A 26,314-nucleotide genomic window follows, 5' to 3' on the forward strand; every position below is an offset into this window, starting at 1 on the left:
TAATTCAAGGCTTTAATTGGATTTCCTATGATTGTTTTTGTTGCCATTCACCAGAGGAAAGTTTTACCTATTTTCATTTTGTTCTGTTGAATACACTTTGAATTAAAAAAAAAGATTTAAATATAACATGAATCTTCAGTTATCAGAAGGAAAAGCCACAGATTTAAATTGGACACTTCTAAAAATAGTGCTCACTCATATCTGTCATTGGTACAAAAAAAACCTTCTGAACATTAAAAAATGTGCAAAACTTAAAAAAAAAAAATGTGCTTTAGTCATTTTAGTGTTTAACTACTAGTGTTTAAACCTTATATTCAATGGTCCATCCATCCGATGAAAGCCACTATGTCGTGGCATAAATTATCACTGCATCAGAGATTCTAGTGGACCTTATAAAGAGTTCTGCAAAAAAAAAAAAAAAAAGTCAATTCTCCATGGCATACTTTTGCCAAAACGCTTTCTATTTTATTTCACGTTCCCTTCTGTTAAGGAATGTCGATACAAAATTTTTTTGGGGTAGGTTGCTCTCATTTCAGGCTGCAATCGGAGACACTGCTCGTATAAGCTGCATCGTGTAAACATTTCAGGAAACTCTTGAAAACCTATTGATTTGATAAATTTCTGTAATACATAATTAGGACATGATGATTTGTCACTTTGTGTAGTTCCTGAGATTTTCTCAGATTCTTAAAAGTTGTGAACCGCATTGAACTAAATCAGGTTATGCGGTATATAAATGATAATGTAATGTAATATTTAAAATAATTGTACTTTCTTCACTTCTCTCAAGCTTCTGTGAATACTCAAATAGAGCTGCACGGGAACCCCGCGGGATCCCATGGGGGTCGCCGCCTCAGGTTGTTGGGGATCTTTTGGGGATGCCCCTCGTGGTCACGGGGAATGGGGATCCCGCAGGGTTGGAGAGCTTGGTTGATAATGCATCTTTAACTGCCCTCCACACAGTAGTCTTCTCTGCAGCGTGCAGCGCTCTCAGCACGACACCAGTAGCTGACCCAGAAGTCTTTCCCGACGTCAGAGCTGGCATCGGAGGGAAGACTTCCCGTCAGCTACGTGCAGGGCCCACTACCCTGCGAAGAAGTGCGGCTGGAAATAGTGCTGCCCTTCAGCAGCTACGATAATTAGGGCAGCCTGCAAAAAGATCGCTGGTGCACCTGAACTCTTGCTGCCAGTCATTTTGCTGATTCTAGACTAACGGAGATCGGAGTTCAGGTGCAAAAGAGCAGAGTCTTGCCTTTGAGGTACACAGAAATGAAGGACCAGCGTGATAGGGGAGTGGCCAGTGCTTAAAAGTCTGGCAGAGGGGGAATTTGGATCGGACTTCACCTTGAGAGCTACGTCCAGGACTTCTGAGAGAAATAGAGAGGGCAGAGATCTCATCTGATCCAAAAATCCACATAAATCGGGCATAAGAGAAAAAGTTCCCTTCAGAGGAGACACCGCCCAGGAAAGAGACCGAGGCTGCCCTAATTAGCTGAAGGTGAGTCTGGGAGGCCAGGGGGGAAACCGGAGGACGCTGCAAAGAGGAGGGGAGGGGATTAAAAAAAGGAAGGGGGTGTTAAAAAAAAAAAAAAAGGATTGTATTTTATTGCTGGTTTAAATAAACTAAGGCTTTAAAAAAAATCAAAACTTTCTGAAGTAATTGCTGCTTTTTTTGGGGACAGGTAACTTTTAGGGCGGGATGGGCGGGGGCGGAGAGGATTCCTGTCCTCGTGCAACTCTCCACACTCAAAATGACGGCTCAGCATTTCAAAGTGTTCAAATAAACCTCAACAACCAATGAAATTATTTCCTGCTCCTGATAGGTTAAAATTTACCAATTAAGGTTACTTTCCATGCTTTCCGTCATAGTTCTTATTACTATGAAACATGTGTTTGAAAACAAGGTTTTCAACATTCCTTTTAATATAATTTAAAAACCATAAAACCAATCTAAGGAGGCATTCAAGCCAACTAGATGCATAGTATTTAATCTCATTGGTCTCCTCCTCTATTATCAGGTGGTATGTTGTCTGTAGCAAAACAGAGGTCATTAAACTCATGTTTCAAGGTAATACAGTGACACTAGTCAGCCTTTGCCCATTTCGCTTCAGGAAAATTTGGGAGAGATCTTTGAAAAAGTAGAGTGTAGCTGTCAGAAGAGGAATATTAGAATCGCTGGGGTTTTTGGAAATGCAAGAAGAAAAATTAGAATAAGAGAAGGTGCCAATACTAGCAATTTTTTTTTAAGCCTGAAGGGGATTGGGTGTGGGTTTCTAAATGGAGCCTCTTTTTTCACCAAGTACAGAGAAGGGATCGGGGGGAGGAGGGGGGAGCTGGGTAAAACACGGACCTCGCAGATCTTAATCACGTGCCCTTAAAAATCTGCTGAGCAGGATCCGTGAGGTCCGCGAGAGTTAAAACAAGGATCTCTGCGGGGTCCGCAGCGTCCATGTTTTACCCAGTCCCAACCACAAAGAAAAAAGAAATCAGCAAGTGTTAAAAGTTAAAACGCGGACCTCACGGAATTAAAGCACATGATTCGTGAGTGTCTACCACACGACCTTAAAAAGAAAGCAGCCGTGGCATGGGATCTGCAGGGGATCCTCGTTTTAACTCCTGCGTACCTCGCAGATCCCACTGGAAAAGGGGTAAGATGAGGATGAGCAGGATCTGTGAGGTCCGTGGGAGTTAAAACGAAGATCCCTGCAGACTCCATGCCACGGCCGCTCTCGTTTTAAGGTCGTGTGGTAGACATCCACGAGGTCCATGGAATCCCCATTTACAGATCTGTCAGAGATAAACTGAAATTACAAACCGTAGCTCTCAAGACTGAGGTGAGCAGATTTTTAAGGTCATTTGGTTAAAATCTGTGAAGTCCGCTTTTTACCCAGATTGTGACTAGTCTTCTTGCAGGTCCTTGTTTTGGATGGTCTCATCGGGTAGATAAAATTTTAAAAAACAGCATTAGGATTCTATCTTCCTAACTTTATCTCCCCACCCCTAGGCCCTCCCAAAGTTATTCCAGTGAAATTTAGAAGATTGTGTGATTAACCCAGTCAATTTATATAGGCTTAGTCCTACCTAGGTTCATTTAAAAAAAACCATCAAACGCTTAAGACTCGTTCAGAATGCAGCCGTTCGACCAGTGGCGTACCTAGGGTATGTGGCACCCGGGGCCCATCATTTTTTGACACCCCCCCCATGTATAAAAATATTTTTGGTAATGACCATGAAACGGAATAAATGGTCAGAATAGAAACATGCAGTTAAAATTTTCTTATATTCCAAACATAACATAAATTATGTCTGAATTTTCATGACATCAGAAGTACATATGGAGTAGTTGCAGGTGATGCTTGGGACAGTTCTGATTGTGTTAGTTCGGTTTTATGTGTTTTTTGAATAGAAGGGTTTTTATTTCTTTTTAAAGGTTTTGCAGTCTGTGGTCGATGTCAATTGGTTGTAGAGTTGGGGGTCGAGTGTTGCAGCTCGAATGGCTAGGAGGTTGTCGAACAGTTTTTTTTCTTTTGAAGTTTTTGGTTGGAGGGTGTGTGAATGGTGCGTGAGTTCTCCTATGTCTGTTTAAAGTGGATTGAATTATTTAGCTGAAGAAATTAGTTACCCCCTCATCCCACACACATTAATTCTCTTCCATTTTTGTTCCCATTATAAAAAACACTGATAAGTTCCCAGAAAAAAAATACATTAAAATAAGAAGTGAAAACAAAGGCCCCTACAGATGAGAACATAACATAAGAATAGCCTAACTGGGTCAGACCAATGGTCCATCATGCCCAGTAGCCCATTCTCATGGTAGCCAATCCAGGACACTAATACCTGGTCAAAACCCAAAGAGTAGCAACATTCCATGCTACCGATCCAAGGCAAGCAGACACTTCCCCCATGTCTTAATAACAGATTATGGACTTTTCCTCCAGGAATTTGTCCAAATCTTTCTTAAAACCAGCTACACTATCTGCTTTTACCATACCTTCTGGCCACTTCATTTTTAAGTTTAGATCTTTCCTTTCAAACAGAGACCTTGCTAGATGTCAAATACAGCACAAGGTAACTTCACATGGACTTAGCTGTGCAGGAAATGTGAATCTCCTCATACACCCACCATATAGTGCAAAAATGTGCAAAGGTCTGTTTTTTTCTTTCGATCACTACATAGCCTAATGCCACACAAGCAGCTGTTACAAACATATTCTGTAGGTCAATGCTAAGGATAACAAAGTTTCCTTCCTTGGACCAGAAGGAGATACTGATAAACCACTGGAAGAGATCCCAAAACAGACCCACTCAGTGTGTGAACCAGTTGAGTGGATGGACTAACTGGGGGGTGGAAATGGTCCCAGAGTTTGCTCAGCAGAATTTCTCAGACCACCTCTTCCTCTCAGCACATTGACACGCTGCCACCACCACCACTAGGAACACCTCACTGGGTAGGCCAGCTATGCTATAAACTTTATAAAACACATTATTATATTTTCTTATAAAGCACATATTTTAACTGAACTCTCTGACATCCTCAGCCTTTCCATTCACAAAAATAGAAGGAAGAAAAGTTCCCATTTCCTGCTGTCTCATGTCCCTGGCCTATACAATATTTTTTTTCTGCAGACCCTTCAAAAGTCTGACCAAATCCTCGTTTCACTTGCATTATAAAGTACTGAGGATGCCATCTCTCCCCAATCCCAGGTCCTAAAGTCTAAGACAGTAGCGCAAACTAATGCTGCCAGCTTCAGGAAAAAAAATTTTGATTCGATTCAGCCTATTGAATTGGTTTTTCAATTCGATTTTCCTGCCCAGTTGGGTGATTTTTTTCAAAACTCCTGGTGGGTTTTATAGCTTTTTCATCCCCTTTGGCTTCTCCTAACCACACTGGCGCTGTGGTGTAAATAAAATAAAGAAACAAAAAGGACTTTTCCTCTCTCTGTTAAATCCTAGCTCACGTTTGCAGTCCAACACCAGCTCTGGCAGGATACACATTTCAAATCTGACATATTGTAATCACAAAACAGAAAATAAAATTAATTTTTCTACCTTTTGTTGTCTGGTTATATTTCAAATCTTGTTGGTCCAAGGCTCTGGTTTTCTTCTGATAACTTGTTTGCCAGGGTCTCCTTCTTTCTTCTTTCTGCATGCTAACCATCCATCTGCCAACTCTGTCCTCCCTTTCCATTTCCCTTCCCTCCCCAGGAAGTATGGTATCTTTCCTTTTTTTCATCTCCCTCCACAGATCCACCTTTTCTTAACTACCCTTTCATCAGGTATCTCTCCCTCCTTCCCCACCACCCCAGAGTCCACCATCTCTCCCTTTCTTTTCCCAATTACCCTCTTATCCAGTATCTCTATCCATCCTCCACACCATCCCTTGTGTCCAATTTCTCTCCCTTTCTGTTCCTTCCCTCCCTAAATCCCATGGTCCATCATCTCTCTCCCTCTCCTCTATTTTCAAACCCATTATTTCTTCCCCCCCCCCCAAAGTTTGGCATATGCACGTCTCTTTGAACACCCCCCTTCCCTCCGTGTACTTCTAAACCAGGGTCCCCCCCAAAGGCCTGTCCCCCCTTAAAGGCCTGCCTGTCCCTCCTTGAAGGCTTGTACCCCCCTGTCCCACCCCCTTGAAGGCCTGTATGCCTGTCCCCCCCCTTGAAGGTCTGCTGCACCCCCCCGAAGGCCTGCACCCCCCCAAAGGCCTGTCCCCCCCTTGTAGGCCTGTCCCCCCTTGAAGGCCTGTCCCACCACCTTGTAGGCCTGTCCCCCCTTGAAGGCCTGTCCCACCACCTTGTAGGCCTGTCTCCCCTTTGAAGGCCTGTACCCCCTTGAAGGTCTGCACCCCCCCCGAAGGCCTGTCCCCCCCTTGAAGACCTGCACCCCCTTGAAGGTCTGCACCCCCCCAAAGGCCTGCACCCCCCAAAGGCCTGCACCCCCCTTGAAGGCCTGTCCCACCCTCTTGTAGGCCTGTCCCCCCCTTGTAGGCCTGTCCCCCCTTGAAGGCCTGCCTGCCTGTCCCCCCCTTGAAGGCCTGTCCCCCCACTTGAAGGCCTGCACCCCCTTGAAGGTCTGCACCCCCCCCCCAGAAGTCCTGCACCCCCCCCGAAGGCCTGCACCCCCCCTGAAGGCCTGCACCCCCCTGAAGGCCTGTCCCACCCCCTTGTAAGCCTATCCCACCCCCTTGTAGACCTGTCCCCCCCTTGAAGGCCTGCCTGCCCCCCCTTGAAGGCCTGCCTGCCCCCCCCTTGAAGGTCTGCACACCCCCCCGAAGGCCTGTCCCCCCCTTGAAGGCCTGCCTGCCTGCCTGTCACCCCCCTCCCCCTTGAAAGCCAGCCTGCCTGCCTGCCCGCCCGCCCCACCCCGAAGGACCGCTCGCCCCCCTGGCCTCCCCGCACCACCTATGAAGCAGCACTACCTATGCTCCCGGCCTTGCCGTTCAGTCTCCCTCCCCCCCCACCCCCGAAGGACCGCTCGCCCCACTGACCTTCCTGCACCACCTATGAAGCAGCCGCAGCAGGATCGCGACGTCAGTGATCCCTGCGCTGCTTAGGCGCTGCTTCCTGCGCCGTGGTCCCACCCCTCCTCTGACATCAGAGGAGGGGCGGGACCGCGGCGCAGGAAGCAGCGCCCAAGCAGCTCAGGGATCGCTGACATCGCGATCCTGCTGCGGGCTGCTTCACAGGTGGTGCAGGAAGGTCAATGGGGCGAGCGGTCCTTCGGGGGGTGGGGGGGGACTGAACGGCAAGGCCGGGAGCACCCCCTTAGGGCTGGCACCTGGGGCGGACTGCCCCTCCCGCCCCCCCCTTGGTACGCCACTGCGTTCGACTCATCTGTAATCTCAAAAAAATCTGACCATATAAGCCCCTTCTACAAAAAACTGCACGGGCTGCCTATGGTGGCGAGGATTATCTTCAAATTTGCTTGCTTCTGCTTCAAAACCCTAACAGGCTCGTCTCCAATCTACCTATCAGATCACTTTATCCGTCCTGGCCCCACCCGCACACGTAACACCCACTTGTTTGCCTTCCCGTCCCTAAAGTGCTGCATCTACAAGAGATTCCTTGACAGATCCCTGGCGTTCCAGGCATGCAAATGGAACAAATGTCTATCCACTCTCATCTCTAATTCTCCCTCCTACCAAACTTTCAGGAAGTCAACCAAAACTTATCTCTTTGACAAATATCTCTGACTCCCGCCCTCCTTGTAACTCTACTTTTAACTATGCTTTGTACCTCCCACCTTCCTGCACCTCCCACCTACCTGCACCTCCTACCTACCTGCACCCGACTTCCTAAGTCACGCCGATTGACTTGTTTATAACCTCTCTATCTCCTTCTTGCCTGCTCCCAACTTGCTAAGTTATATTGATTGATTGACTTATTTGTAAATTTCGCTGTAGATGTACAGTCTCTTGTCATGTAAACCGCTCTGAACTATTCTGGTACTGCGGTATACAAAAATAAGTTATTATTATTATTATTAAATTATGGTACTGAAAGCCTGCGACTACACAGGATCTGTTTACAGAGTCTTGATTAGAACTAAGATACAGGGGATGACGTGACATTTTTAGGGTCAAACTGAGAATCCAGGTGTTGGTTATGGTATTGTGTACCAGGCTTCGCCATGCAACACTTGCTCAGGTCTCAAGGTAAAGACATCTTTCATTAACCCCCCTCCCCCATTTTATGAAGCCATATTAGGCTTTTTTATTGCAAGCCGCAGCGGTAAAAACTGACGCTCATAGGAATTCTATGAGCGTCTGAGTTTTTACCACTGCGGACGGCAATAAAAAAGCCTAATGCGGCTTCATAAAGGGGGGAGGGGAGAACGCTTAAATGCCTTTTTGTTAAATGGAAGGTGCTTTTTCAAATGTTACTATCCACTCAAAATTTTTGGCCTCTCTTACAAAGCCGCGCGGCAACAGCCCTGAAGTAGAGGTCTGCACGGGAACGGGGATCGCGGGAATCCCCCCAAAACCCACGGGGACCCCCCTCTGGCCCATGGGACTCCCACAGGGATGGAAGGCTTTGAAAGAAGGGTTTATCCATATAATATAATGGACACATCAGCCTTAGTAAAAGAGGGGGGTTTATAAGTTAATTACCTGAACAGAAAACAAAAAAAAGGGTTCCACCAAAGAGATTCCACAAGGAAAACAGCAAAAGAAACTGTGGAATTGATGATCCTGTCAGAAGTAATTGCTGCTTTTTATGGGGATGGGCGGGGATGGAGGTAATTCCTTGCGGGGATGGGTGGGGACGGAAAGGATCCTGATGGGGACAGGCGGGAATGGGTGGGATTTCTGTCCCCGCGCAACTTTCCACCCTGAAGCCCTTTAAATCTCTATGGGCTTCGGGGCCGTTAGCGTGGCTTTGTAAAAGAGGCCGTTTATGTGTTCTGAGTTGGGAGTCCAGACTCGTCCAGGTACGGGGACTTCTGATAAAGGGGCAAACATTTTTTCTAGTGGTTTTATACAGTTATGGACACACTACTCTAGACGTTTTGTTTCACTTCCAGGGTAGTTTATCGAGTGTTGTGGCAGCTGTGAGTCTTTCTTCAAAAAGAGCACTAGAAAGCTTCAGAAAGCTTATACAGAACAAACTTCATTTCTGTACTGTGTTTATTGCGAGTGCTAATTGTTTTTGAAAACAGTGCACAGAGATTTTGTCACTTCCTGGTGCGTGAGGTTGATCCGGGAGCTTAATGTTCTCTTATTCCATTGTGCCATTGCAGAGACCGAAGAAGCCACCTCCAATTACTCCTGCCATCAAGCCGGGGACAGGTAATGATGACTCCTGAAAACCATGACTAACAGGCACCGAGAGCATTGGCTTCAGTCATCCCTGAGCCTGGGATTTGACCAGTGGCATAGTAAGGGGAGAGCGAGGCGGCGGGACCGCCCCAGGTGATGTCTTGGTGAGAGTGCCTCCTCTACGCTCCCATCCTTCCCTGCCCTTCCCCTGCTGCGTGTGTGCCATCCCTCCCCCCCCCCATGTGGCGCAGTGATTAAAGCTACAGTTTCAGCACCCCGAGGTTGTGGGTTCAAACCCACGCTGCTCCTTATGACCTGGGCAAGTCACTTAATCCCCCCATTGCCCCAGGTACATTAGATAGATTGTGAGTCCGGGACGGACAGGGAAAATTCTTGAGTACCTGAATAAATTAATGTAAGCCGTTCTGAGCTGCCCTGGAAGAACGGTATAGAAAATTGAATAAATAAAATATGCTGTGAACAGCAGCTCCAACCTGCCGCTCTCGCCAGCCTCGGCTCTCCCGCTGAAGTCACTTCCTGGTCGCAGGACCAGGAAGTGACATCAGAGGGCGAGCCAAAGCTGGGGTGGGTAGCAGATTGGAGATGCTTGCACTGGCGAACATAAACAGGTATGGGGAGGGAAAGGGGCACGCATGTGGCGGGGGGGGGGGCAGAGGATGGGGGGGGGTTAGCACCAGAAGCCTCCCACCCTCTCTACGTCACTGGTTTTGACTTAAAGCTAATTGCCCAGCTCTCATTTTCAAGTCAGGCTGCTAAAGTACAGTGGCTTTTACTTTTTTGCTTGGTGTACACAGGTGGTTGTGTCACAGTGCTGACTCAAAACCTGTAGATTGCATATGTGTGGTTTACAGTGCACACTGCTGCCTTAAAATCCTTTTCTTGTAGCTTTTCGTAAAAGATCTACAGCCTCTGTTCTGGGAGGATGAATTGCTGAAAGAGATATTCCCAGCTCCCCCAGCGCTGGCCCTTCCGACAAACTCCCGACAGACACTCAAAATGAAGCGAACGGGTAGACTTCTTGCAATAAACCATGCTGCAAAACGTACCAGCACAGTATCACAGGACCCCCTCCTCAATTACTTACCTGGGAAAAATATTCAGCATAAAGGAATCCCACCCAAGCTCTTCATCAAATGCAGTGTATATTATTCAATGCAAAAACAATGTGACGGAGGATACTAAAGCCAAGAAATGACTTACAAGGGCACCACCTTAAATACCGCAAAGCTAACCAGAGTGATGCATCTATGGAAGAGCACTTGGCAAGACAAGAGAATTGATTTGGTGATTTTATGCTAAAAAAAACCAACAACTTTTTTAAAAAAAATAATTCTTTATTTTTTTTACAATCTTCAATAATGCAATACATAAATATTTCACATATAATAAATCAATATAAGCATATTTAACTATCAAATATACATACTCAACAAATTTTTCCCCCTCCCCCTCCCCACCTACCTAATGATAATGTAATAAAACACAAAAACAGATTTCCCCAGATTAACCTTACCCTATTAACCATATCCTTCCAAAAAAAAGAAACTTTAAAAATAATCTAGGTAGATAAATTTTTGATGTTAAAATGGTGAAATATATATATATATATTTTTTAAATCTTTATTAGTTTTCAATTATTAACATTGCAATACGGTGAATTTAAATATAAACGAATCAAACATTTTTACACCCGTCAGAAAAGACATAACAAGATCTGGGTTTCCTATCGTATTATAAGCCATAAATTTATACTGCTTTGTCACCCTCTGATCCACCCATCCATCTCTCCCCATCACTCCTCATCCATAGCTCTGCTTTTCCCTATGACTCTGCCATTGGAATGCTTTTATATTTCACTAATAATACATAGAAACTGAACAAAATATAAAGGAGCTACCTTTTTAATTGGACCTGCTTCATGCATTTTTTGTTAGCTTTCAAAGGTAACCCATCTTTTACTGCACCATTTTACTCAATATTTCACTGATATATTCTGCTATTTGTCATCTTTTGCTTATGTCCCACCCAAAGAAGGTATTGCCTTCAAAAATTAGTCAAAAATGTATTGTTAGTCCAATAAAAAGTTATCATTATATCTTATTTTTTTGTTTTCTATTTCCATATATTACCTTCATAGCTTTTCAAACAGGTTTGGGTCAAAATGTGGTACGATATCTTTGCATGAAACAAGGAGCAAGCAAAGTGGAGTGGAAAGGGGTAGATGTGAATTGCTTGTTCACTCTTTCCAAAAATACTAGGACTAGGGGACATGCGATGAAGCTACTAAGTAATAGATTTAAAACAAGCCAGAAAAAATATTTCTTCACACAACATATAATTAAACTCTGGAATTCATTGCCAGAGGCTGTGATGAAATCGGTTAGCTTAGTGGGGTTTAAAAAAAGGCTTGGATAATTTCCCAAAAGTGAAGTCCATAAGACATTATTGAGATGGCTTGGGCAAAATCCACTGCTTATTCCTAGGAATTTTGTTATTTTGATCTAGCTAAGTACTTGAGACCTGGGTTGGCCACTGTTGGAAACAGGATACTGGACTTGATGGACCTTTGGTCTGACCCAGTATGACAATTCTTTTGTTCTTATGTTCAAAGTCCCATGCAGTGCATGACAAAGGAACAAAGTGGGGCTTGTAGGAAATCAGGAATTCAAAGTCAATTTTAAAATACGTAAACAGCAAAGTTCAATACAATTCTCTCTTATAGAGATGAAGAGTCTCTCGTATCTCTCGGCACGGCCGTGTTTCGGCAAGTCTGCCTTCATCAGGAGAAGTGAACCTTAATGTCAAGGCGAGTAAAGAAAAACCACTTTGATAACCGAATCTTTGTCCTGAAAGAAATTCTTGACATTAAGGTTCACTTCTCCTGATGAAGGAAGACTTGCCAAAACACAGTCATGTCGAGAGATGCAAGATTTTCCTCATCTATATCAGAGAGAATTGTATTGAACTTTGCCGCTGTTTACATATACGGTATTAAAATTGACTTTGAATCCTGGTTTCCTACAAGTCGCACTTTGTTCCTTTGGTGGGATGTCTTTGAACAGTGACAGATAATGAAAAAGTATCTCTCCTCAGCTCATGGCACCTTAGGGTATAAAGAATTACTTTAACTGGTCCAGTGATCATATAGTCCAGGAAGTCACCCAGTAGGTCCTTCTGTATGCACAGAGATGTGTGCCACCAGAAAGACACCAGAAGGTCGCTGTTCAAGTATACTGTAAAGCCCCTCCTTTGTGTGCTCTGAAGTAGAGATTGACACGGTGACAGAATTCATCACCATTCCCATCCCCGCAGACAACCACGGGAAACCATCCCATGTCATTCTTTAGAGTCTTATCTCTATCTCAGTCCTTCTACACCTGCGTTCTTCAATGCAAGGCTTGAGGGTCGGTGGCTGTGCCCATTCATACTCTGATTCTTATGTGAGCCAAATATAGGATAATGAACCCATTGTGACATCACTGATGAGGTTGTCTTTTATTGGTGGAATAAAGCATTGTGACATCACAGTATCAGCTCTGGATACCAGAGACTGTCATTCTTCAGTGTCTATCTCAACCTCAGTCCTTCTACCAGCATTCTTCAATGCAAGGCTTGAGGGTCGTTGGTTGTGCCCATTCATAATCTGATTCTTCCCTCTCTCCTTAAAGAGTGACATAGGGATGGTTTCCCACGGTTATCCGCAGTGAAGGAAATGGTGATGAATTCTGTCACCGTGTCATTCGCTATTCCGAAGGTCTGACAGTTTCTCAGATAACATTTTACAGAAGTTCAATCAAGAAAAATAGAAGAGGATTCCTTTCTATCATACCAAGCAGTGCGGTAGCTGTGTTTGTTCACTTTGAAAGTTAATTAATGAAACAGATATGGAAAATAAGGCAATAACCTTTTTTTTATTGGACTAACAATACATTTTTTGACTACCTTTCAGAGCCCATAACCACCTGCTCCAGGTCAGGACAGTTTGAGCAAAAGATGACAATATCCGAATATATACGTTAATATAAAGAAATAAGTTTCAAGTTTATTTTTAAAAAAAATTTTATACCGCTTAATTAAATTTCTAAGCGGTGTACAGAAATAAAAAGTGTCTTAAGAACAAATTAAAATTAAATTACTAAACAGAACCAGGTTAGGTTAGTAAACACATACGAACATATATACTGACTACAAACAATTAGGGAAGAAGGGCGAGAACTCCAATCTTAACGAGAAAGTGCACAATTAATGGAAAAACAATAGGTAAGGGTAAAAGGCTATAAAACTGGGTTTAGTCCTTAAAAGGACGGTTGTTGTCCAAAAGCATCTTGGAACAAGAATGTTTTTAATTTTGCTTTAAATTGCTTTAGTACGGATTCGATTCGTAAATGATTAGGCAACGAATTCCAGAGAGAAGGTGATACCTTTTATATTGGACTAATTCTCAATCCATTTTATGATGAGCTTTCAAAAGTAACCCTTTTTTTTTTCAGAAGAATAAATAAGTGAAACATAAAAGCATTCCACTGACGGTTGGGGGAGGGGAAGGTAGGAGTGGGGCAGAGAGAGGGAGAACAGAAGGAGCGCTAGAAGGGTTATCAGAAGGTGACAAGAGGTATAATTTTGTGATTTATATAATATAGGAAATACAGAAAAAAGTCCTTTATCCTAGGACGAGCAGGCAGCATAGTCTCACGTGTGGGTGATGCCATCCATGGAGCCTGGTATGGACAGTGCTAAGTGTACTGTCACTTTAAGCTTTTATGAAGCTTTGAGACTGCCCACACCATGCATGCGCGAGTGCCTTCCTGCCCGATGTTGGCTCACGGTGCCTCAGTTCTGAAAACAAGCTAAGAAGCCTACCAGGGGAAGTGGGAGGGGATATGAGATTCTCTGCATGCCGTCCCCGACTAACACCTCTGAAGGTGCTTTCTCATTAGTTGCAAAGTATCTTATTTTAAATTAAAATGTCTTACATTCCTAGGTTGTTTAAAAAAAAAAAAAATCCTTTTAATTTTCTGATCATAAGGCCATTGATGCAGAATTTTGGTCCTGAAAAATGTTCTCTCACTAGGTGTCTCCTTGGTTTGCTTTGTAGCATCTGATCATACGTCTATGTGAATCGTTTCTTGTCTTTAACATTTGCCTTGTCTCTTCAACATGGGACCCTTCATCACATTTTCTGCAATGAATAATATGCACTGCATTTGAGGAAGAGTGTCAGTAATCAATGATTAAGTAGTCATCAAATTGAGGATCACCCCTGGCAACCATATAGATTAACTGTCATAAGTGTGCCGTCTCTTCGGTTTATCTCTGAAAGCTCCTCAGTGGGATATTCAGAATCAGTGTGATTGCATCAATTCATTTTGTTGCTGGCTTCCAATACCTCTTTTGAGTTCAATTCTATTTCTCGTGCTTATATCCCACCAAACTGGGGGGGTGGAGGGGGGTGATATGCAGCCATGGTGAGCATGGACCAAATGTGGAAGTGCAAGGATGTCTCAGTCACCATCAAAAATTGATCACTGCCGTCATGTTCCCAATGGCAACGTATGGCTTCAAGACATGAACTCTCGAGAAAGCAGATGGAAGAAAAATTGATGCCTTCGAGCTGTGGTGCCGGAGAAGACTTATACAAATCCCATGGATGGTTAGGGTCACCAACAAAGATGTTCTTGATCATATAAAACATGAGTTGTCCCTGAAAGGCAAGATGACCGAACAGAAACTGACCTATTTTGGACGTGATGAGGGCAAATTCACTAGAAAACAGGGAAGCAAGGCGAGGACTGGCCTATAGCATATCCAAGGGTCGGATATAACTGAATGAATAGTAGAAGTAGTATCCCACCAAATCCCTTATGGTTCACAGTGGCTTACAGTGATTTAAATGAGCAGGAAAGGCTCCTGCTTGGTTAAGTCATTTGTGACCTCCTATCCTCTGATATTCAGCAGCACATAACCAGGTAGTGGACACAGACCCCCCCCCCACCCCTACCCCCCACGCGCAGTCTGGGTAGTGCCAGGTTGGAGTGTGATCACCGATGATATTCAGTCCTAATGCCCAGATGGGAATGCATAAAATAGAATCCTATCTTTGCCTGGTTAGCACTGAACATCAACCGGTACCCAGATAACGTCCAAGTAGCAGCCTGAAGAGTCATGGTCTCCCCTCCACTTCTGCTTCTTCAACAAAAGCCAACCATCCTCCCTCCTGGCCTCTTCCGAGCATTGCACCCCTTCATAAAGGACCCTCCCCCCACTCCCCTATAGGACCCATAGGCCTACCTTTCTAGTTCCTGGTGGTCTATGGCAGAATGGATAGGAGTGACCTCCACTCACTCCAGTGCCTTGGTGGCTCTGGCTTCAGAGTAGCCACTGGAATGTGCAGCAGAAATAAAACAATGTGTAATTTAAGCGGTTTACAGACTATAAATTGGAAGGAAAACAGACATAGTTACATGAACAAGTATGAGACATCACAGGACTCACCCGAGATAGCGGCGGCCCCCCAGGTCAAAGACCAGTGCTCAAAATGAGTCCAGCCTCACCTGCGTACGTTCCAGTTTAGCAGGAACTTGTCTAACTTTGTCTTGAATCCCTGGAGGTTGTTTCCCCCTATTTGAATCCCTGGAGGGTGTTTTCCCTTATAACAGACTCCAGAAGAGCGTTCCAGTTTTCCACCACTCTCTGGGTGAAGAAGAACTTCCTTACATTTGTACGGAATCTATCCCCTTTTAACTTTAGAGAGTGTCCTCTCGTTCTCTCTACCTTGGATAGGATGAACAATCTGTCTTTATCTGCTAAGTCTTGAAGGGAGAAGAGGCCCAGTTCTCCAATCTTTCACTAGACGGCAACTCTTCCAGCCCCTTAACCATTTTAGTCGCTCTTCTCTGGACCCAAAAGAATAAATTGAGGAGTAAACCCTAAAGAACGTGAGCAGAGTTTGAGATCAGAAAAGAGACCCTAAGTCAAAGGCCAAGGGAACGTAATAAGTCTTCAGTTGACTTTTGAACCCCCTAACCCTGCTCTGGAGGACTACCGGGCCAATCGAGTTTTCAGGATAGCCCTAATGAGTATGCATGAGAGAGATTTGCATATAATGGAAGTGACAGGCATGCAAATCTGCTCCATGCATATTCATTAGAACTATCCTGAAAACCCGATTGGCCAGGACAGGGTTGGGGACCACTGCTATAAAGGACAGTTCTATCCTAAGGTAAAGGGGGAAGAGAGTTCTAGCAGGTAGGGGCCATGACTGAGAAACAGCTACAGGCATAAAACTAAAATCAGGGAATCAGGACTCGAGAGAAGACTACCTGGTCAAGGCAAGAGCCGTCAAAACAGCAGTTAGAGAGGCCAAATTCCGAAACGAGGAGACGTTAGCAAAAAACATCAAGAAGGGCGATAAATCCTTCTTCAGGTATATTAGCGACAGAAACAGAAACACAGGCGGGATAGTACGCCTTAGGAAACCAGACGGGAACTATGTAGAAGTGGACTCGGAAAAGGCTAAACTTTTAAACGAATACTTCTGCTCGGTCTTCACCCGCGAGGAGCCGGGATCTGGCCCTCTGCTACAGACGAGGGATTGTTCAGTAGACCCGTTTAGTAGCTTCGAGTTTACGCCAGGCAGTGTCTACTGTGAGCTGTCTAAACTCAAGGTTAACAAAGCGATGGGGACAGACAACCTACACCCCAGGGTGCTCAGGGAGTTAAGTGATGTCTTGGCGGAACCACTATCCGCGCTCTTCAATCTCTCCCTTAGTACGGGTATAGTCCCGTTGGACTGGAAAACGGCTAACGTCATTCCACTCCATAAAAAAGGTTGCAAAATGGAGGCTGCAAACTATAGACCAGTGAGTCTCACATCAATAGTGAGCAAGCTGATGGAAACTCTAATCAAACGTCAATTGGATACGATCATGAACGAGGAGAATCTACGGGATCCCCGTCAACATGGATTTACTATGGGGAGATCCTGCCAATCCAACCTGATCAGCTTCTTTGACTGGGTGATGAGGAAGCTGGATGTTGGGGAGCCCCTGGACATCGTATACTTAGACTTCAGCAAAGCTTTCGATAGCGTACCACACCGCAGGCTGTTGAACAAAATGAGTTCTATAGGATTGGGTGACACTTTGACAAAATGGGTTGAGAACTGGCTTGGAGGCAGGCTTCAGCGAGTGGTCGTGAATGGCACCCCCTCTGAAATGACAGAGGTGATCAGTGGAGTGCCGCAGGGATCGGTCTTGGGCCCGATCCTGTTCAATATCTTTATAAGAGACTTAGCAGAAGGGCTTCGAGGTAAAATAACGTTATTCGCAGATGACGCCAAACTATGCAATGTAGTAGAAAGGAGTGTAACGATCAAAACTCAATATCCGACAATATGACGCACGATCTACTCCTATTGGAGCGCTGGTCTAGGATCTGGCAACTAGGTTTCAATACCAAAAAATGCAAGGTCATGCACCTTGGCAACCAAAACCCATGCAGAAGTTACACCCTTAATGGCGAGATCCTAGCAAGGACTGTAGCAGAACGGGACTTAGGGGTGATCATCAGTGAAGACATGAAGACTGCCAATCAAGTGGAGCAGGCTTCATCTAAGGCTAGACAAATCATAGGGTGTATACGTAGGGGTTTCGTCAATCATAAGCCTGAAGTCATTATGCCATTGTATAGATCCATGGTGAGACCCCATCTGGAATACTGTGTACAATTCTGGAGGCCTCATTACCGCAAAGATGTGCTGAGACTAGAGTCGGTCCAGCGAATGGCCACCCGGATGGTCTCAGGACTCAAGGACCTCCCATACGAGGAACGGCTGGATAAGTTGCGGCTATACTCACTCGAGGAACGCAGAGAGAGGGGAGACATGATCGAGACGTTCAAATATCTCACGGGCCGCATCAAGGTGGAAGAAGATATCTTCTTTTTCAAAGGTCCCACGGCTACAAGAGGGCATCCGTGGAAAATCAGAGGAGGGAAGCTGCAAGGTGACACCAGGAAGTACTTTTTCACCGAAAGAGTGGTTGATCGCTGGAATGGTCTTCCACTTCAGGTGATTGAGGCCAGCAGCGTGCCTGATTTTAAGACAAAATGGGATCGTCACGTGGGTTCTCTTCACAGAGAAAGGTAGGGGTGGGTCATTAAGGTGGGCAGACTAGATGGGCCGTGGCCCTTATCTGCCGTCTATTTCTATGTTTCTATGTTTCTAAAAGCCTTAAAAGGTACCAGGGAGATTGTAGGATTGGATTTAAGAGACACCCCCTGATCACCTGGGGAGGGGAGAGAGCGGTGCCAGGCAGAGGGTAGGGTTCTCCTTTGGCTCGGGCCTGCCCAAAAATTGGGTGTCTGGCTACACCCGTTTTGCAGTCAAAACTTCTTAATTATTAATTACTTTTTGAATATTACTATTATTATTTTTTTTTTTTTTTATATTTGAAAGTGTAGCGTATGTAGCACAGATTTGTAAACAAACTCCTAATGTGTTTTTAGATTTTAAAAAATTTGAAAAATATTCAAGAGTGTGAGGATTTTTTTTTCAAGGCATGCATGCATGTTTTGATTTCTTCTAGTATCATCCCAAGTTAAGGCTGGATTTCACTCTGCTCTGCTGTTCTTCAAGGTTCAGCTGTTTTTAACATTAGCAGGCCATGCCTGCCCTCATTCATGTAATGGTATATGCCAATAAAAAAATTAAAAGTAATCTGAGATAGGAGAAAATCAGCTGTTTCTTGATGGTAGCTATTAGCCCCTATTAACTTAGAACAGCCAAAACTTGAAGTTTAACCAAGACCCACCTACCCCTACACCTCAAAACCTCTGAATTTTATGCCTTTATGTGTGTTTATTTGTGTATGTAGGTATGCATGTGTGCATATAGAGTGATAGAGAGAGAACATGGCATTGGTTCTGTATTAGAATTAGTTTGATTTGCAAAACAAAATCAGACCTGCATTATCTTAGGACTAAAAATCTTATTTTGTTCATGAATTACAGAAAACCAGCCACAAAGTAAACCAGTTCTTTCTCCCAAACCACAGCTACCGTGTTTCCCCGAAGATAAGACACTGTCTTATATCATTTTTGGGCCCCCAAAACGCACAATGCCCAATCAAAAACCCACAGCATCTTTCTATCCCCCCTGCCACGAAGCCAAGCCCCCGCCGACCCTTCCAGTTCTCCCTCCCCTTCCATCTCTGCCTCCCCACGCCGATGGCGAGACCGACATACCATTACTTACTTCCAAATGGCAGCGTTGCAGCAGCAATCTAAACAGTCTGCTTCGGGCCTTCTCACGTGAGGACGTTCCTCTGCCACATTGCTGATGACAGTGGTGCAGCAGAGGAGTGCCCCGATGTGAGAAAACCCGGAGCAGCCCGTTTAGATTGCTGCCGTGTGGGTTGGGAAAGATGGCAGGGTCTGCTGCGGCATTTAGGAAGATCCCAGTACCAGCAGTGGACTCATATTTTGCTATCCCCTACCCCCAAAATAAGTGCTTCAACTAGGGCTTATTTTTGGGGTAGGGCTTATATTAAGACCTACCCTGGGTCAAAACCCTAGTTGTTGTTCCCTTTGCAATTGCTAATAAAGACAATTGAAAAAAAAAAAAAGACCTACCCTGAAAATCATGCTAGGACTTATTTTTGGGGTAGGTCTTATTTTCAGGGAAACACGGTAGGTGTCTTTACTTTGAGCCTGTGCATTCTTTGTTGAACTGATGCTGCCTTCTAGTGGCAATAATGTAAAATACAACCAACCCAATTCAGTCTGTGCAGAATATAGTGTTGGCGCTTGGAAGAGCTCCAGTCCCTTTTAACCTGTAGACAGGTTGTGACACAGGTTGGCCAGGAATGTCCATAGTTCTGCCTGTGAATTTCTGGTGGTTCTGAAATGCTGGCACAGTAATATATTTACTTATGAGGCTTTATTTACTGCCTTTTGAAAAAATTCAACCAAGGCAAGAATTAGCCAGAAATATGCAACAGACAATCACAGAAGCAAAAATATTTAAACAGAAGTAAATGGCATTGCATGCTATTTACGATGTCAACAATAGCGATTAAATAATAGACTTGAAATTTAACCACCTGAATAAAGAGCAAACTGTTTAGTGACAGGATGACTGCATAAAGTTAAAAAAGATACCCCACTTTATGTAGATTTTCAACTGTGATGTCTGCATACTTTTAAAAATACCTGTTTGGAAACCCTGCTCTAATCCCACCCCAGGATTGCCTTTTTTAACAACCAGGTATAGAAAGAAAATGCATAATTGTGTAGAGGCAGAAACACAGGATGTTGAACACTGTTTATTTCACGATAGGTAAGACTTGGGGAGGGGGATTCGTCAAGGTGCAGTAAAAGAGGACTATTTATTTCACTCTGATGTTCCATTATCGCAGTTTGCTGAATCCCAGCTCAAGAGAATAGAAACATGATGGCAGATAAAGGCGAAATGGCCCATTCAGTCTACCCATCCGCAGCATCCACTATCTCCTCCTCTCCCTATTGGCTAAGGATATTAACATTTGCATCTCCTCTCCCTATTGGATAAGGCTCTATACATCTGCATTGTGAGGTCATAGAACTTTATGGTTCTAGAAACATAGTAACATGACAGCAGATAAAGACCAAATGGCCCATCTAGTCTGCCCATCCGCAGTAACCATTTTCTCTTTCTCTCTCTGAGAGATCCCACGTGCCTATCCTAGGCCCTTTTAAATTCAGACACAGTCTCTGTCTCCACCACCTCTTCTGGGAGACACTTCCATGCATCTATCCCCCTTTCTGTAATAGAAACATTACTAGTGAGCCACTTTGGAAGCAGCAGCATTTCCTTGGCCTGATGTTCCCAGGTTGGCATTGCAAGGTCCTCTTGGCCTTGGGGTTCCCTCTGCAGAGTCTATCCACTCCCCAATATTTCTGTACTAGTATTTTAGCCCGTTACATTAATGGGTGCTAGAATATATGTCTCTCTGTCTGTCTTTATTTCCGTCTCTCTCTCTCTCTCTGTCCTGCTGTCTTTCTTTCTGTCTGTCTCTGTCCCTGGCCCCCTTTGTCTGTCTGTCTTTCTGTCTCTCTCCCTGTCCCAGTGTCTTTCTTCTTTTCTTTCTGTCTCCCTTCCTCCCCCTTATGGTAGAATATATATCTGTCTTTTTTTCTGTTTCTCTCCATACCCCTGTCTTTTTCTTTCTGTCTCTCTTCCTCCCGCTGTCTTTCTTTCTGTCTCTCTCCCTCCCTGGCCCCTTTTGTCTTTCTGTCTCTCTCCCTGCCCCTGTCCCTGTGTCTTTCTTCCTATCTCCTTCCCTACTTCCCTGTCCAGCAGCCGCAGCATTCCCTCTCCCTCTATTTACCGCGAGAGGAGCCTGCACGGACCTAACAGCCCGAGCCCCCAGCAGTGTAACTTCCCGGCGGCTCCTCTCATGATCGCCGCCTTCTCCGACGCAGGAGCGGCTCGTGAGAGGAGCCGCTGCAGCGTCTTTGAGAAGTTGACAAAAACTTTGGCCCATCTCCATGCTCGGCCGCGGCGGGCTACAGCTGCTGCGGCCTGCAGCCGCCGACAGCCGCCGCGGCCGACATACGTCTTGCCGTATTTTTTTTTTTTTATTTGAAAGACGCGACGGTGGCTCCTCTCATGATCCCCACCTGCATCGAAAGTCCGACGCAGGCGGGGATCGTGAGAGTAGCCACCGCTGCATCTTCAAAGAACCGTAAGCCGCGCATGCGCACTTCCTATGGATTGCTACAGCTCACGGAAAATGGACCCACACGATGGGAGTGCGCATGCGCGGCCTAGCGTTTTATTATATTAGATATGGAAATTTGACTCTAGCAGTAGTCATACTATAGCATAACATAGCTTTATTCTTCTATACTGCCAACAATCAACTGCCTAGAAGTCGTTTGATTGTTGGCGATATAGAAGAATAAAGTTATGTTATGTTATTTTGAAGCTGGTACCACACTGGGCAAGAGCAACTGGCATCACTCCAGCCTGAAGAAACCCCAGACACCATGAACCTCCTCCCCCTTTCACCGGAACAACAAAAATATCAAGGTAACCATTAGAACATAAGAATCTATCAGTCAGACCAAAGGTCAGTCAAGCCCAGTAGCCCATTCTCACAGTGGCCAATCCAGGTCACTAGAACCTGGCCAAAACCCAAACAGTAGCAACATTCCAGAATCCCAAAGAGTAGCAACATTCCATGCTACCGATCCAGGACAAGCAGTGGCTTCCCCCATGTCTTTCTCAATAACAGACTATGGACTTTTCCTCCAGGAAACTGTCCAAATCCTTCTTAAAACCAGTGTCTGCTCTTACCACAACCTTCTGACAATGTGTTCCAGAGCTTAACTATTCTCTGAGTGAAAAAATATTTCCTCTTGTTGATTTTAAAAGTATTTCCCTGTATCTTCGAGTGTCACTTTTTGTGGGGGGGAGGGAAGGGGAGGGGGGGATAGAGATACCTCAGAGGTGAGGGAAGATTGATTGGGAGGGGGCTTGTACTTATGGGAGGAGAGTGGGTCTTTTGCCAGGGGACCCAGAATCCAGAGGGAATCTTGCTTATCTGGCCTGGGAAACCAGTGCTCCCAAACAGTGAAATAACCCCAACAAAAAGCTGAGGTTATTTTTCCCTGATTTTTGGGCCCTAATGCAGTGTATTACTGCAAGTTGCATTAGGGTAGTTGTACAATAATGTAATTGCATTACTGCCTAATCTGCGATGATTTAAATATTGGCGCAGTATTTTTGGTCAAATAGCTTTGGACTTAAGGCCCTAATGCTGCATAAATTTCTCCCTTCCTGCTGTTAATATATCGACTGCAGTAGCTTCCACTGTCAGTGAATATTTCAAACACATTGGTCAATATGCACCCACTTCATGTAATACAATGAGAGCATGGTGTAATTCGGTGTCCAGATGTGGGCGCATGTGTGAGGAAATGATCTCTTAACAAAATGCACTGGGAATGACTAAAAGAGAGATCCCAGTCACCTCCGCTGGCTCTGTATTTGAATGTATTTCCAATCAGCAGGACTTATGTGAGCTAATTTCTTACAACCCAGATGCCCTCATTAAGAAACATTGCACCAACTCGCATCTTCTTAAACGCCGAGTCACTGTACACACCTAAATAGCTGAGTCATTACACATGGAACATTTCATGTTTGTGTATGACATTATATACATTAACTAATACTATAAAAATTAGCAGTAGTAATGTACATATTTTTGAACTCTGCCCGGAATAGGGTCTTCCCCAGATTGGCAGGTTTTTAATGTTAACTTTTAAAAATTTGTTGTAACAAAGTGTGTGGACTGATAGTAGCTGTACTTTCTTTTTTTCTCTCTCTCTCTCTCTCTCTTTCATCTAAGGCACCACAGAGAGAAAGCATGAGATCAAAAAGATACCTCCAGAAAGGCCAGAATCGCTTCCAAACAGAGGAGAAGAAAAAGGTAGGGATCCTTTTCGTTAGCTTTCCCTGACAAGTGGTGGAGATTCAAGCCACTATGCGCAGGCTGGACCGCGGTTGTGAAATACCTATCCTACAATTGGTTCAGCTCAAGACAGGCCCACCCACTACACAGCCTAGACATCCACTGAGGCTGTCACAATTTGTCTACAGCAGAATCATCTCCCCAGTAATGATGTAGAATTTTTTAAAGTATTCAATTTGGAATAACTATAACAGTCTCAAATGTCCAAATCCCAAATAAAGAACAATATAATGAATGCTTTAAATTTTCCAGAAAGCCTCAGCCCCACCACTCAATACATCTTAGTAGCGGGAAGAATTCCGTGGCTCTCATCACCGGTTTTCAATTAATATGTTTTACTTATATTTTAATTCTGTTTATTTTACTTTTTTATAAACTCCGTTAAAACTATAATTTAGTCATTTAATATTTAAGCCACTTAATCTTTGAGCTAACATGACTCGGGAGAGACGACCCGACATGTTTCGCACTCTTTAAACCTACACTGAGTCGGATGACAGGAACGGCTATGGGAGACCCTTGATAAATCACGGGAGTGCGAAACATGTCGGGTCATCTCTCCCGAGTCATGTTATCTCAAAGATAAGTGGCTTAAATATTAAATGGCTAAATTATAGTTTTAACAGAGTTTATAAAGAGTAAAATAAATGTAATTAAAATATAAGTAAAACATATTAATTGAAAGTCGGTGATGAGAACCACGTAATTCTTCCTGCTACTAAGATGTATTGAGCGGTGGAGTGGTCGGGCTGAGGCTTTCTGGAAAATTTAAAGCATTCATTATACTGTTCTTTATTCGGGATTTGTACAGAAGAATCATAACATAACATAAAAGCCTTCTTCTATACCGCATGACAGTAAAGATCCATGCGGTTTACAAAAGTAAGGAGACATTCAAGATGGATACAGTCAATTACCTAAAAATTTGATGAACAAATAGGTTTTTAAGTGTTATGACCCGGCATTAGAGATCAGGGAATTTAAATCTTTATCCCAAGAAGCTGTGTGATAGGCTAAAAGATGGTGGTGGTATTTCCTATATTTACATCCTTTGACAGAAGGGAACGAAAAGAATGTAAGTGATTGTCTTGGACGCTTTACATTAACAAAAGTAAAAGAATCTACTACATAGCTGGGAATAGCTGTGCATTTTTAATGGCCTTTGCTAGCCTGGAAAATAATTATTTAGGCACATCGACTGCAATGCCGGTGATGTGAAAAGAGATCTGCTGAACAACTTGGAGGGGAGATAGTGGATATATTGGAGGGAGGGGGAGGCAGGGAAGGAATGATGCTTGACTGGGTGGAAGGCCTTCAGTTGCCCTTTGGTGAGAGGCACAAGGCTAAGGATTTGCCTAGGTCAGGGGTAGGCAATTCCGGTCCTCGAGAGCCTGAGCCAGGTCAGGTTATCAGGATCTCCACAATAAATATGCATGAGATATATTTGCATCTCAAGGAGGTAGTGCATGCAAATCCATCTCGTACATATTCATTGTGGAGATCCTAAAAACCTGACCTGGCTCCGCCTCTCAAGGACCAGAATTGCCTACCCCTGGCCTAGGGTGTCGGATAACCATGGGTCTGCCGTTGTTCAACTTGGCCTCAACTGTAAAGTCTATGTTCAGAGGTTTTGGCATTCTGCATTACTAATGAACAAACAAAGTAGAACTCTGTGGAATCCAAAGCACGTTTAATAAAACATAGAACAGGTTCAATTCAAAGCAGTCACTTTCTCTCAATTCCAAGCAGACTCTTTCAATGCAGCAGTGTTTCATCAGGAGAAGGAAAACATGTCGTACAATTTCACTGGTCAAGATGATATCAGCTGATGTTTAGAGCACAGTTCTTAAATTCTAAAATTGAACTGATCACAGAAATAAAACAATCGCACACCAAAATGCTGAGCATTTTGGCCATGTCGAGAGAGAGAGAGACTGCTTGGAATTGAGAAAAAGTGACTGCTTGGAATCGAGTCTGTTCTCCAAGAGAACAATTTGTTGTTATTTAGACTGTCCTATGCTTTGGACTCCCTAGAGTTCCACTTTTTCTTCGTTTGTTGAAAAAGTGGAACTCTTTTTGCTCCTTTTTGTTTCACAATCTGTCAAATTGCACACTTTCAAAATCTATTGATGTTGGCCAGTCCCGTTATTCACTAAAGCATTGTGCCACTGCTATGTGGAAAATTCCTACCTCTGTTCCTGATATTTAGAGTAGCAAACTGAGAACTAGGGTAGCACGGTGACAAAATTCATCACTGTTCCCGTCCCCGCGGATAACCTTGGGAAACCATCCCCATGTCATTCTTTAAAGAGAGAGGGAAGAATCGGAGTATGAATGGGCCCAACCACTGACCCTCATGCCTTGCATTGAAGAATGCTGGTGTAGAAGGATTGAGGTTGAGCTAGACCAGGGGTGGGCAACTCCGGTCCTCGAGGGCCGGAATCCAGTTGGGTTTTCAGGATTTCCCCAATGAATATGCATGAGATCTATTTGCATGCACTGCTTTCAATGCATATTCATTGGGGAAATCTTGAAAACCCGATTGGATTCCGGCCCTCGAGGACCGGAGTTGCCCACCCCTGAGCTAGACACTAAAGAATGGCAGTCTCTGGTATCCAGAGCAGATATTGTGACATCATAATGCCTCATTCCACCAATGCCTAAGAGCCAACCTCATCAGTGATATCACAATGGCTTGATTGTCCTATACTTGGCTCACAGAATCGGAGTGTGAATTGGCCCAGCCACTGACCCTCAACCTTACATTGAAGAATGCTGGTATAGAAGGACTGAGGTTGGGATAGACACTAAAGAATGACATCGGATCATTTCCCGTGGTTATCCAGGTGATGAATTTTGTTACCATGTCATTCTCTAATCTCACAACAGATTCTTGTGATTTTAATATCACCCTCCATTGTCTTTGGTACCAGTTTAGATTGTGAGCCATCCAAGGACAGGGAAAAAAAAAATCCCTGTTGTACCTGAACGTAACTTCCCTTCAATAGAATCATAAAAG

At 44.2% G+C, this 26,314-nt stretch overlaps 1 protein-coding gene across 3 annotated transcripts in view; it reads left to right on the forward strand.

The window, feature by feature from the left end:
- Window positions 1-26,314, forward strand: part of SH3KBP1 (SH3 domain containing kinase binding protein 1) — a 409,330-nt gene that overhangs the window by 338,551 nt on the left and 44,465 nt on the right. For all 3 annotated transcript variants that reach the window (XR_004539909.1, XM_033949043.1, XM_033949044.1), the window contains 2 exons: window positions 8,740-8,788; window positions 23,173-23,253. Coding sequence is in view for 2 of the 3 variants with exons in the window: in XM_033949043.1 (XP_033804934.1) it covers window positions 8,740-8,788; window positions 23,173-23,253 (130 nt within the window). In the remaining variant the exon portion in view is untranslated. The remainder of the gene's footprint in view (window positions 1-8,739; window positions 8,789-23,172; window positions 23,254-26,314) is intronic.

This window comes from Geotrypetes seraphini, chromosome 6 (assembly GCF_902459505.1).
Source record: "Geotrypetes seraphini chromosome 6, aGeoSer1.1, whole genome shotgun sequence".
NCBI lineage: Eukaryota > Metazoa > Chordata > Amphibia > Gymnophiona > Dermophiidae > Geotrypetes > Geotrypetes seraphini.